The sequence below is a fragment of the Colletotrichum abscissum genome (assembly GCF_030869225.1).
Source record: "Colletotrichum abscissum strain IMI 504890 chromosome Unknown Scaffold_18.1, whole genome shotgun sequence".
In the NCBI taxonomy this organism is placed as follows: domain Eukaryota; kingdom Fungi; phylum Ascomycota; class Sordariomycetes; order Glomerellales; family Glomerellaceae; genus Colletotrichum; species Colletotrichum abscissum.
In genome coordinates, this window is record NW_026850076.1 from 546,185 (window position 1) to 558,510 (window position 12,326).

General features: G+C 51.3%; 2 protein-coding genes across 2 annotated transcripts; both read right to left on the minus strand.

Moving 5' to 3' along the window:
- Nucleotides 1-4,667: 4,667 nt before the first annotated feature.
- CABS01_08178 (uncharacterized protein) lies at nt 4,668-5,537 on the minus strand (the record flags this gene model as incomplete). The annotated part of the gene is made up of 2 exons (XM_060541540.1): nt 4,668-5,056; nt 5,132-5,537. The coding sequence occupies 2 exons, from the start codon at nt 5,535-5,537 to the stop codon at nt 4,668-4,670; spliced, it is 795 nt and encodes a 264-aa protein (XP_060402344.1).
- A 3,943-nt stretch (nt 5,538-9,480) lies between these two features.
- Nucleotides 9,481-11,864, minus strand: CABS01_08179 (cell wall anchored protein; the record flags this gene model as incomplete). Its single annotated transcript, XM_060541541.1, has 4 exons — nt 9,481-10,675; nt 10,736-10,996; nt 11,051-11,483; nt 11,570-11,864. Coding segments are annotated over 4 exons (2,184 nt in total), but the record flags the coding sequence as incomplete, so codon positions are not given.
- Between the last annotated feature and the right edge of the window lie 462 nt (nt 11,865-12,326).

The window sequence follows — 12,326 nt, forward strand, 5'->3', positions numbered from 1 at the left end:
CCGGATGAACGATCGACACTCAGTCTACAAAGTCTCCCGAACAGGTACCTTTTAGTCCCTTGGTACTATGGTAAGTATTATGTCAATAGTCTAATGCACCCTACGCCGGCCGCCGTGGGCTTAAGCATCTCTCTCTTTCCCCCCAGTCCCCGGTCCCCAGTCCAAATGACCGCTATATGGCGATCCCCCAGTCTACTGCTAGATCCGAGAGGCCCTAAACATAACGTTCTTTTTCTTGGTGGCCGAGCTAGAGGACGGTGACTGTGACACATGGAAACGGTGAAGGATGGCACGATGGTCCGTAATGGCGTGTATGTAGGTTCCATCACATTCGTAAGTTCGAAACGGCCGGAACCAGATATGCTGATCAATTTTTCTTGCTTCTGTTCGTGCTGCTAACAGTCGGTGGTAGGTAGAACCCTGATCACCTCAGGAATGCGGGGTGTGATGTGATGTGAGCTGTTCGAGCACCAACTGCCGCTTGCTTCATATGCCTAGGTACTACAACTGTACAACACATGATGAGTGGCGATGGCGTGCCATTAGACAATATAGAAACACTATCTCGTCACATTTTTCTCCTCTCGAAAGAATGCCGACTGGTTTCGAAAGTAGGCGTAAGATGCATGTGCTAAGGTCCCATCATGAATCGCCGTTGGCTTGACTGGCGTGGCTGACAACCGTTGGTCGAGGTCTGCTCATATCACGTCTGATATCACCTCTTGAGTTTCCTCGGGGGCATGTCGGAGTCAGTGAATAGGCTGCTGCTGCGAGTGCAAGGCAACGCGCAGACACAATGCAATTGGCAACTCATTGTGCCATCAACCGACGGGAGATACTTACCAGTTCCAGTAGAGGACGCATGCGCGGCAAGAGCCGCGACATGAACGATTGGGGTGACAAGATACGGAAGCGCTCAAAAATTTCAACCTCGTCCACTGAGACTCTTGCATTCCCGACTGTTGAGCTATCTCTGAGCAGGTTCCTGTCATGGTCTAGAATTATCAAGGTGGCTGGCACACTCCACGGCTACCCAGATGGCACGTTTGCGTGTCAACCTGTGATTTGAACTTGACATTCGTCTGCCTGCAAAGGGAACTTAACCGGGGGCTTCTTGAGCGAGAGAGTTTCTACAGCATGCCTGTCACGGCATCGAAAGTTCTGCGTGCGTCCCCAGTGGGCGTGCCATGCTGCTACTCAATTAATCTGCCTTTTTCTGCTCCGCGTGGGGGCCTTGGATTTTTTTTCTCCTTTTGCCATAGCATCCGAAGTCCGACTAGAGTTTTGCTACTGATTGATAGATAGATTGATAGATGATTGATTAGATTGTTCTATATTCCACCAGCTTGGCATCGGCGGGGTTACTTTTGACGCAACTCCCGAGATTTACGGCGATACGGAGAGATACAATCCTGGACAGAGGAACTACAGATCTTCTGCTTAGTGCGTATGAGCAGGCAAGAAAACATCACTTTTCATCTCAACGACGTGCGTGTCGATTCCGTTCCGTTCGGCATGCCTCTTTTGCGTCTAGACCCTGAACTCCCACTGTTTAACTCCATCGTTTTACATTACTAAAGGATTACCACAGTACATATAAACGCTACCCTGCCCTCGAATTCTATACTATTTAACCTTAACCTTTTTTATAAATTATTTATCCTTTCCTCTATTCTACCCTCTCCCTTATTAAGAAATTACTAAAATCGTAGTTTTAATAGTTTATTAATAAGCTAATATTACTATTTAAAAATAAGTAATTTATACTTATATATAAGTATTAAGAGTTTTATTATTATAAAAATAATAATAAATATATTTAAATATTTAAAAAAGCTTTTTAATAAATTTTTAATACTATTTAAAACTATAGTTTTTAAATTATAAAAAAAAGCCGAGATATTATATTAATATAACTTTATTTATCTTATTAATATTAATAATACTCTTTTTAGTATAAGATATATTAATAATATTTTATAGCTATATTATTATACTTCGTAAATCGTACTTAACGTTAATAAGGATTTTAATATTATTTCTTAATTCGTTTCTTAGTTCTTTTATTAAAACTATTATTATAAAATTAGTTTAGTTATTAATATCTTAATAAGTATTTTAATTTAATATACTTAGAGGCTCTTATAGTTTTTAAAAAAAGGTTTTTAAAGGACTTATAAATAAACTTTTTATTTATTATAAATAAAATTATTATAATTAAAACTATAATACTACTTACGGACCTTAATAATAAGTAATTAATAATATAATTATCTTTTTTTTATAATAAACTTAAAAAAGTATTTTAATTTAAGTACTAAGTAAGTATTATACTATTTTATTAAAACTATATTCTTATACTTATAACTTAGAAAGAATTAACTTTCTTTAATAATAAGGTACTTAGAAGACCCTGAACTCCTACGGATACGGGCGGCAGTCAGTCTCTCGATATGCACGCCATCGAGCTCGCGAGTTTCAACCCCACGCTCGCGACCCCTCCTCTTCTTTGAGCTTCGTCACTGACGGCAGGCGGCAGAAGACGGCATGGCGTAACCATGGGGCATCCAAGACTATCTTGAACTGTTTCCCTGGTTCTTTTCTTCAACTTTCTGGGCCATCTGTCGCTATCCTGCTATCTGCAAAGCGCCCGCCCATCAGGGTGAGCCGAGCAGCCGCGCGCTCATGAGAACCCCTCGGGCCCCCTCGTCACTCACCTTGATGGGTGTGATCCTCGGTGGTCTAAATCACCGAGCCAAAGTGGAAACACGGTTCCCGATAGCTTGGGATTTCAAAGCTACAAGAAAACTTCAACCCTTCTCTTGCGTTTGGAGCTTGTCATTGGTTGTCGTACGCGTTGCTGACGGTGTTTGCCTACCTTAGTTCAGGGTCCTCGCTTACAAGCTGAAAGGGGCCGCCGTTGAAAAGGGCTGAAGCTGAAGCTAAAGCCAAAATCGACGAAAATTTCTGCTTCAGCTCTCGTCCCCCCGTACGAACAACCGGCGAAAGCTCTTTTGCCTCTCTCGGCCAGATACACACCAATCGCTTCCACATCCCATCCCACGCATCCATTGAACACACCGTGACTGCCCAGGCCACACCGGGCAGGGTCGGATACTTTCGGGATTGTTGAAAGAGTAATACCCCACGGGCTGGTGGGGTTTGTCGACCCTCCTTGACAGGAACCCAGAACCCTTTGGACGCCGTCCCGACGAGCACCACGAGAGACAGGGGTGGGTGGAAAGGAAGCTATCATGCAAGATAACGCCATTTGAGCCTCTGAGAGGTTCGCGAACCGCACTCGCGTCTGCCTGTCTCGTCTCAAGGAGGAACCACCCCCCCTCCCCCGGTTCAAGTCCTTTTTAGCCCAAAGTCCAGAACATCGCGTAAACGAGGACCTGAGAGGAGTTGGGGGGGCGCGCGCGCGGCCGTACTGTACGCAAAAGTCGAAAAGTCGCAGCAAACCAACGAGAGACAAAAGAACCATGCTTTCCGATTATCGGACATCCTCAACCTGGCCCACGGGAAACGCTCTCATTAGCCTCTTCGCACTCTGTCCCCCTTTTTTCCCACGCCCGAAGCTTTTCCACATGAGGCTCAAGAGGCTAGAGCTATCCCGTCTGCGGGTACTGGGGCCGAACCGGCCTCGGACTGTCTTCGGGCCAACGTAAAAACAGACGACAATGGACGGGGCATCGTGGGCCAGCCACACTGGGCACACGGGTGGGCGCGAAAGACGATCTCTGGTTCGCACAATGGGGAAGGAAAAAATTGACTACACACCAAACGAACGGCTCCCGATGAGTCTTATCTATGGAGCATCATTCTATGCGGGCGGGCGGGAAGCGGAGGCTTGCGGAGGATAGTGTGCGGACGAACCCAACCGCAAGAAGCTCGTCGCATCCAAAAGTTGAAAATGCCCCCCCTCCCCCCTTGTTCCTCGCATGGGATGATCTTCCAACCCGCTAACCCTTTTCTATCACTTTCTGGGGTCCATCCATATCGTGGAAGAGAAGATCGTGGGGACCCTGATTGTTCATAGCTTTGACAGTAGCTTTTTACCCGCGGACATCGAGGATGAGAAGAGACCTCTGTCTTCTTTCTCTCCTACCTGCATGGCCTTGCCCTTGCTGCTGCGGCAGCAGCAGGGCCTGCGGCCGCCCGCCCGCCTCCACGTTTCCACGCATCGGACGGATATCTTGCCCCATCCGCCGGGTGCTTTTTGACTCGGATATGGCAAATGCTTGAGGGTCGGTGACGATGCATCCGTCCCGATGAGCTGTTTAATCCGCGGCCTAAGGTCATTCCCATTTCCTTTCACAGTGGTGCGCATCAGATGCTGCATGGCACTTGATAATGACTCGATTTTGGGGGTTTTCTGATTTTCTGTATTATTATGTCCATTACTATTGCATTATGGTCATGAAGTAAGCCCTCCTCGTTATTATGTCCTCCTCCTTAGTAGCTGGTTCCATTTTGTTCATGAAGTTATTGTTCGTTTTCCTTCCTCATTATGTCCAATTAGTTCCCTTTGTTCCAAGACCGTTTTCCTCCTCATGAATTGGTTGCCTTGTCGTTATCCAAAAGTATGTACGATGAAGTTGAAAATTTGAGCTGTGAAGCAGAAGCCTGCCCAATGATGTGTTGTGGCCGAGTAGGTAGGCTTCTCATGCGGTGTTGTAGTACATGTCAATCTCCTTGATCTTGAAGATGGCATCGGCGGCGGGGGGACCGGCGCTCCAGCCCTTGTCGCCGTTGGCCCAGTTGTTGAAGACCCAGGGGCCGGCCTGCGTGGGCACGCTCTGGGTGGTCTGCCAGGTCTGGATGCCGTCGACGAAGAAGCGGACGACGCCGGGCATCCAGTCGATGCGGTACTCGTGCTCCGTGGCGGTCGGGTTCGTGGGGGGCAGGACGGAGAGCCAGGACTTGGGGGAGGACTTGCTCGTGGCCTGGTTCGCGAACCAGACCTGGCGCTTGCCGGCGTTGCTCTGGGAGTTTGCGTCGGAGAGCCACTCAATGTCGGTCTCTTGGTTGTCGTTCTTGTAGAAGAAGATACCTGTTGATGTTGTGTTAGTCTCGAAAGAGTGTTTGATGGTGAGGTAGCGAGATCTGTTGAAGGGGGCAGGCTTACCATTGCAGACACCAGCGGGCTCGGAGAAGACGGCGACGGTCCGGACAGAGGCGTACTTGATGTTCTGGGCCACGGTGACGACCTCGCCAGACTTGTAGGGCTTGGATTTTTGGCCGCCGTCGACCTTGAGGTTGAGGTAGCCGCCGTTGATATAGGCGTTCTGCGTGACGAAGACGTGCGTGTCGCTGACGGGGTAGCCGCTCACGCGCAGGCCGTCGGGCACCTTGGCGCCGTTGGCGAGCTTGCTAAAGTCCCAGTAGAGCCTGTTGGCGAAGGAGACGCCGCCGACGGTGAAGATGTTCTTGACGGCCGTGATCTTTGACGAGCGCTGAGGCATCGGGGCGGGAGCCGCGGAGGCGCAGACGGCCAGGAGGGCTGTCACGATGAGGGAAGCGCGGCGAGCCATTTTAGTTTGTTGATGTTGATTAGATATTAGAGACCGGTTGTGAGGATAGGATGGTAAACCTTAGTGAAAAGGTCTTGTTGGTCTTGTTGATGAGGAGGATGTTTGTTGTGTGAGAGAGTTGAGGCTGTCTGGTCTATCCAAAAACTTCACCATGGCATCCGGGACGAGACGTTTACTTATACCATTCTGGAGTTTGATGTTTGTCTGTCTTCCTTCCCTTGCGAGAACATTATCTTGCTCTGTATCCCGTTGTTTTGCCCATATGCACTGCCGTTCTACACGCAGAACGGCATGCACCCCGCGTGGAGGACCTACCGAGAAAGCCACGCTCGACGCTTGTCAAAGCCGCCGGTCTACGCCGCGACGGCCGTAGGGGCCAGATTCTCACAAGCGTCTCGCGGCAGTGGCTTTCGGTGGCTTGATGGGGCTCTTTGGATGGGTTGGTTTCCCGGTTCGCCGGAATAGGGCTGGTATAGATGTGATGGGCGGAGGGACTAACAGGATTTTCTCTTCACTCGCTCTCTTTACCGCGCCATGATACTCGATAGCTAGAGGCATAATAATGAGGACGAAATGCTCCTGGTTATGAGTTTCTGTTCGCTTGAGCGTGAGGTTCATAGAGCAATGATAGAATTATGAGGAGCGTGACAGACAATCAGAGAAATTAGAAACATCCTTCATAAAGGTGCAACGGCTTCGTTGAGCTTTGTGACGACCATGACCATGACCATACTAACAACTTCAAATGCCTACCACAGTATCATTGAGCCTCTCTGCAGTATTTTCCAAGCGCTTGGTAAGGTTATGGGTCAAGGCTGTCCAGGCCTCTGGGCTAAGCGGGACGTGGCGTCGCGTGTCTTTCGCATGCGGCTCACGGCAATTGAGATCCGTGCCTCTACTCTAGGCGGCCGCGGTCGATGCGGGTGCGACCTGAGCTTTGGGACGGGACTTCGATCTTGAACCACTACAGTCTACAGGGAACGACGGCGGGATCGGGTCCTGTGTTGGGCGTTCTGGTTTTCCTTGGGTGGTGTTGTTGGTTTTGGTGGCGACCAAAAAACACAGCCAGCTTCGGAGTCGACAAGAAGCCAAGGCCACCTAGAGGTCAAGTCCATGACATGTAGGTTAGCGTTGAGCTAAAGAGCTTAAAGAGCTCAAGAGCTAAAGAACCCAAGGGGGATTAAAGTCGTTCGTACCCCGTTTTTTCTGTCTTCGGCCGGGATCTGTATAGGCATAGTATGGTGTCTTGGCTGTTGGTGAGCTGCTCGAGCGACCTTTTCTGAATCCGGTACCTTTTGCTACCGAATGCGGTATTGCGAACCTCACACGTCGTCAGCATCGTGAGGGGTTCAAAGAGAACGACCATGGCGGTTGAGAGGGGAGGAGTCTTGACGAGGAACAAACGGGAGATGTCTCTGCCCACATGCCGTTGAGACATTCTCACTTTGATCTCTTCCCTGTCCCCATGCCCACCGCCCCCTCGGAGAGATCCCACCGTGGTCGTTGAGACATTGGCACAAAAGAGTGCGGGCAGTGTTCCTGGCTTGACAATGGAAGACTCTGGGCCACACCGTCAGTCAACGCACATCCCGACGTCGAGCGCCTCTGGGCACTCTGGACCCTGCAGAAATTGATTGTCCTTCCCACTGAGACACATTGGGGGTCTGCTCCTCCCGCTCTCGCCGGTGCGGCTTGAGCCCAGGTCCCCATCCCTCCTTCGGTATTACATCATACATAGGCGCAAGGAGGCTTTTCGACTAGAGGTATTCCGTATTAGCTCGCGGGACTGTCAACCCATTTTCTTTCCCTTCCGGATCTGCCATTGGAAAAATTTGTCCATGTGGGAGGAGGGAGATCTGCCGATGGAGGGGCTAGGAGGAAAGATCCAGACTCAGGTAGTGGGATAGGGTAGTGGGAAAGGTGTATTTTGCACTGGTTTTTACCCATCATGGAATATGCCGTTTACTCGTTTTGTTATTCTCTCCGATCTACGCTAGTCGACTCTGCAAAGCGAACGCCCCATCGGAACGTTATGACGAAATGCTTTCTCAACTGACTTAACGTGGTGATCGGCTTAACTTGCAGTCGTCGCCCGTCGCTTAGAGTAGAGCGCATACTAAGGAAGAGATTTCATCCTGTTCCCGGCCGAATGGTAAATGGACGTGCTGGGCTGACGGCACTACATCTCTTGGCTACATGGGACGGCTCTATTCCTAACGTCAGCCAGTCCGAAGTTTACTGCACAACCCGTCACTATCACAGATCTTCTCTTTAGGATCGTCCATATCGATAATTCAAAACAACGTGAACAAGTGGATGCGGCAGTTGGTCGGTTGATTCAAGTCGAAGTTAGTCACCAAAGTAAAGTAGTGTTCCGTCCGTCCAAAGCAGCAAAGTAGCTCCGTGACCTGGCCCCGCCCTTCCGGCCGGCCCCGGGAAGGGGGGGGGGGGGGGGGGAAGTTCCAGGATCAGCGTTCAACTTGTCCATCCCCCGTCCACTCACCCATGTTGAACAGCTCCCTTCCATTAGAGCTCCAACAAAACCTTTGCGAACCAACAACTACCCAGACTTAAGAGCACAGACTTCACCGAGCTCGGTGGATCAAAGATCTCAGCCCCTTCCGGGCAAGACGATTGAGTCACAAGCACAGCGAGCTGTCCGATATCGCTCTCGTTTATTGAAGCATCGCTGCGCTGGTCACCCGCAGATCACGAGTGCGATATCGGGATGCCTCTTCTCCAAAGTCTGGAGTCTGCAGAGTCACGAGTCGGATAGAGGAGGGTTCAGAAACCGTTGTGTAACTGTGAGGTAAAAGTATACCTGTATGGATACAGGAAGCAGCAAAGACTGGTGACAACGGAAATCGTTTTCTCGGCACCGAGGTGCACATGGCCGCCCTCCCACCCTCTCCTCCCCGATGGTTACACAGCATCGTGGGGACCCTCCCACACCTGTCTCTATCCACGCGCGCCAAGAGGACCTAAATACAAGCTCCTGGAAGCCACGGTCATGGTTCGTTGCTGTGGAGTTTTGACTTCTGCGCTATGCTACATGTACACTCGATGCCTGCCTGCGGTGATGGAACTCATGGGGTCCTTGGGGGCCATCGGGTTTCTTGATGTATTAAACTTTCACGGCATATGCGCAGCGCAACGAAGGAATCCCTGACGACCTTGATGAGTGTACGCTTCGTGCACGTGTATATACACAGAGTCACAGTGATAGAGAGGAATATGAACTCGTGAAGAGAGAGCAATGGGCGGACAACGGTGCGCTGCGGCTGATGAGCCGATCATGACATGGACTCATCACATCACCCGGACCCTTCTTAGGATCGGGGGGCAAGATCCTAGAGTCTGCTTGGTAGAGGATAGTCATTGTTCGGCGCCCCCCTCCGACTGCCGGCATTGCATGGTTTGTGGTCTCTCAGGGTCCAGAGGAGTTCCGCATGCGGACAAGTCACGCGACCTCGACTCATATTGATGTGATCTTGGCAAAATTCATTCACGGGCTAGAGCCTAGAGGCCACAACGCGTCGAACGTTGCGGGCGCTGCTGTTGTAATGCGGTGTAACTATCTCTCTTGGGCATGGATGTCATGGAGTTACACGAAACCGATCAGCGGACTGACAACGATCGAAATTTCGCGGAATCCTTATCACATTCTGAACCTTGATGGCTCCGAACCCTGATGGTTAAGGTGTCTGCTAGGTACCTTGAGAAATTACTGAAATTCGCGTGATCATAATTCCATACCATCAACTCCAAGTGGGAATAGTGCCAGTAACAAGAATGAACAAACCAAAGAGGCAAACGCTAGACTCCTTCGACAGTACCACTATCCCATTCGCCTCCATCTCTGGCTCGGTATCATCGCTGACAGACCAGGCTTCAGGCTAACTACAAAGAAACAGAATAACCCACGCGCCTGCAAAAACCAAACTCATCTGTTATAGTACGTCTGATGTTCCTGCCTCGTACTCATCTCCGCACGGTCATCCGGGTCCGCACTGAGCTCCTGCGGCTCCTGCGGCGGCGGCTCGTGCCGTACCTCGGCCGCTGTCGGCTGCGGTGTCTTCTGGTCGCCCCTCGCCGGCGTGTACTCGGGCAACGGCGGGCTCACCCCGGTGGCGACCTGCACCATGCTCACCTGCGGCATCCACATGTTGCCGTGGGCGTCGTACTGCGGCTGATTTAGCAGCGTCGTCGTCTCAGGGAAGTACGCCTGCTGCGGCGGGTACGACGCCGTGGACGATATGTTTGTGAGCGTCGTCGTGCCCGCGAGAGCCGCTGGTGTAGTCGTGTATGACGGCTCGGAAGGCAGCTCTATCGGCGGGCCCATGTGCGGCGGCACCGTGTGCGCGGACATTGGGTGCGGTGATTGCGGATGTGCGGACAGGGGAGGAGGCGTGAATGGAGAAGGTCCGTATGGTGGTGAGTAAGGCGATGCCGCGGGTGGTGACCACGCTTCTGACATGCTCTGGGCGTGATATACGTGGCTTGGTCCTGGCGGCGATGCTCCGGTGTGGAATCGGTCTGAACGACGCTTACGGACCAGGAAGAAGCATCCCAAGGCGATGGCGCCGACTAGAACTGCAGCTCCTATCGCGATGCCAATGATGGCACCTGTAGATAGGCCTCCTGTGGGAGCAGGAGTACCTGTACTGCCGACATCTCTCGTCGGCGTACGGCTCGGAATACTGGCCGTGAGCGTGATGAGGAGGCTGACGTCGGTGTAGTCGAAACCAGCCGCCGGTGCAGTCTTTGTAGCGCCGCCGTTGCCGTTGCCTCCTACTACGGCAATGACTTCGTCCGGTACGGCGTATGTTGTCTTGTTGGGCTTGTATAACTCCCAGACAACCTTGCCGGCATTCTGTTTCCCGAGGTCCGCGTTGTGGGTTCCCCACTGCCCGGGCGAATCGCAGTCTTGGGAGAGCGGAAACGTGCCACCCGAGATGATCATTTGCGCACGGCCAGGTACGATGTTGCAGGACATTGAATGGTGAGGGTAGTCTCCTGTCCCGTTGCGGCCGATGGGGTACATCTTGATCCAGGTAAATGTTGGGATCGAGAGGATGTAGAGATCGTCGAATCCCGCGCCCAGCACGCCTGGAACATTGGCGCCGCCGTACATGTAGCTGGAATGTGTGTTAGATGGGTTGCAAATAGTGAGTATGGACATGAAGCAATGTACTCACATATTGTAGGACGACTGGTCTCCTGCCCAAGTTACGCCCGCGCAGAATCGTCGTCGCATTCCAGGAACATCACCTGAGGCTTTCTGCGTGTACCACTTGCTGCTGAGCACGTCGTATATGAATATCTGGTCCATGGGCTGGCCAATGGTAGAACTTCCATTGCCAGCCAGATCCTGTATGCCCCCAAAGTAGATGAGCATTCCGCCGTCTCCAGCGGGGATGTAATGCAGGCTGCCCTCGGCGCGTCGTACATTGTCAGGACTATGTAGGTGTTAGTATCATGTGCACTCGCTTGACCAAGGTTCCTCTCCTTACCCAGTGTTGTTGGCAAAGCTATTGGTATCCATGGTGTATCTCACCAAGCCGGTCGTTGCGACTGGCGGACCAGTGCCCCATCCAGGAACGGAGGCGTTGCTCAACCATCCACCATAGTAATATGCTTCGCCGCGCGTATCGACAGAGACTCCCGCGCCGTAGCTAACCTTTGATATCGAAGCCCCCGTGCGAGATGGGCCGAAAGAATCCCATTGATTATTCAGGATATCATAGCCGTATAGGTTGAAGGGCATGGGCGATTCCCCCGCATTGCGTTCCCCGCCAAACAGATAGAGTCGCTTGTTGACATTGTCAGACCAAAGGGCACCGCCGGCGACGTTAGGAATTGATCCATTCTTGGAGAGATTGGCGTAAAGGGGGGGCATCCCCGAAGCCGTAGATGAAGACAGATCTTGGTATAGAAGCCATGTATCTGAACAGGGTGTTAGTGGGAACTGAATGTTGCCATTGGATGAAAAAGGAGACGGGACTGCAGGTGTGATTTTTGAGGTGATATACTTGAGTAGTTGGCTGGAAAAGATGAAAGTGGATTCCAATTCACAAGGCCGCCATCGATAAAGAGCTTGTTATCGACGACAGCGGTCTGGTGCCCAAAGCGACGGCAAAAGTCGTTGACCGGATCATTCTGCGCCAAAGTTGATGCCGGGAGCAAGGCCAGGGCCAAAACCGTCAACAAGGGGCTAGAGAATGCCATTCTGTGCGGTGATCCGCGATCCGTGTTATCTTCCCGCCAGCGGTATGTCGATCCTGATCTATCCGCGGACCAGGTTCCTGGTGATACTCGACCCTCAGTCGGAAAGGATCATGCGCATAACGTGTGAAGATGAGCAAAGGGAGTGGACAGTCGGCTAATTGAGAGTTGATTGATCGAGATCTCCCACTTTGATGTATGTCTCGGGAGGTAGAAGTGGGCTACCTGGCGACTGCAAGGCAATGATCGTCTGGTCTGATACCTTGGTCTAAACAGTGGAATGTGATAAAATTACGGAATTTCTAAAAAGTTGAGATGAAGAAAATGGAAAGAAGGTAACGTAACGATGGTAGATCAGTCTTGACAGGGCATTGACTATCACTTCATTCGAGGACGAAGGACGAAGGGAAAAGGAAAGTTCAAACAAAGACAAGAACGGGGGAGGGGCCTCTCGAAGAATGGGAAAGATAGAGAAAACAGAGTTTGGGCTTGTCAACATATCGGGCTTGTTGACAAGCACCAGCGGCAGCGTCAGAGACATTTCTGATCTGCAGCGTCCGGACC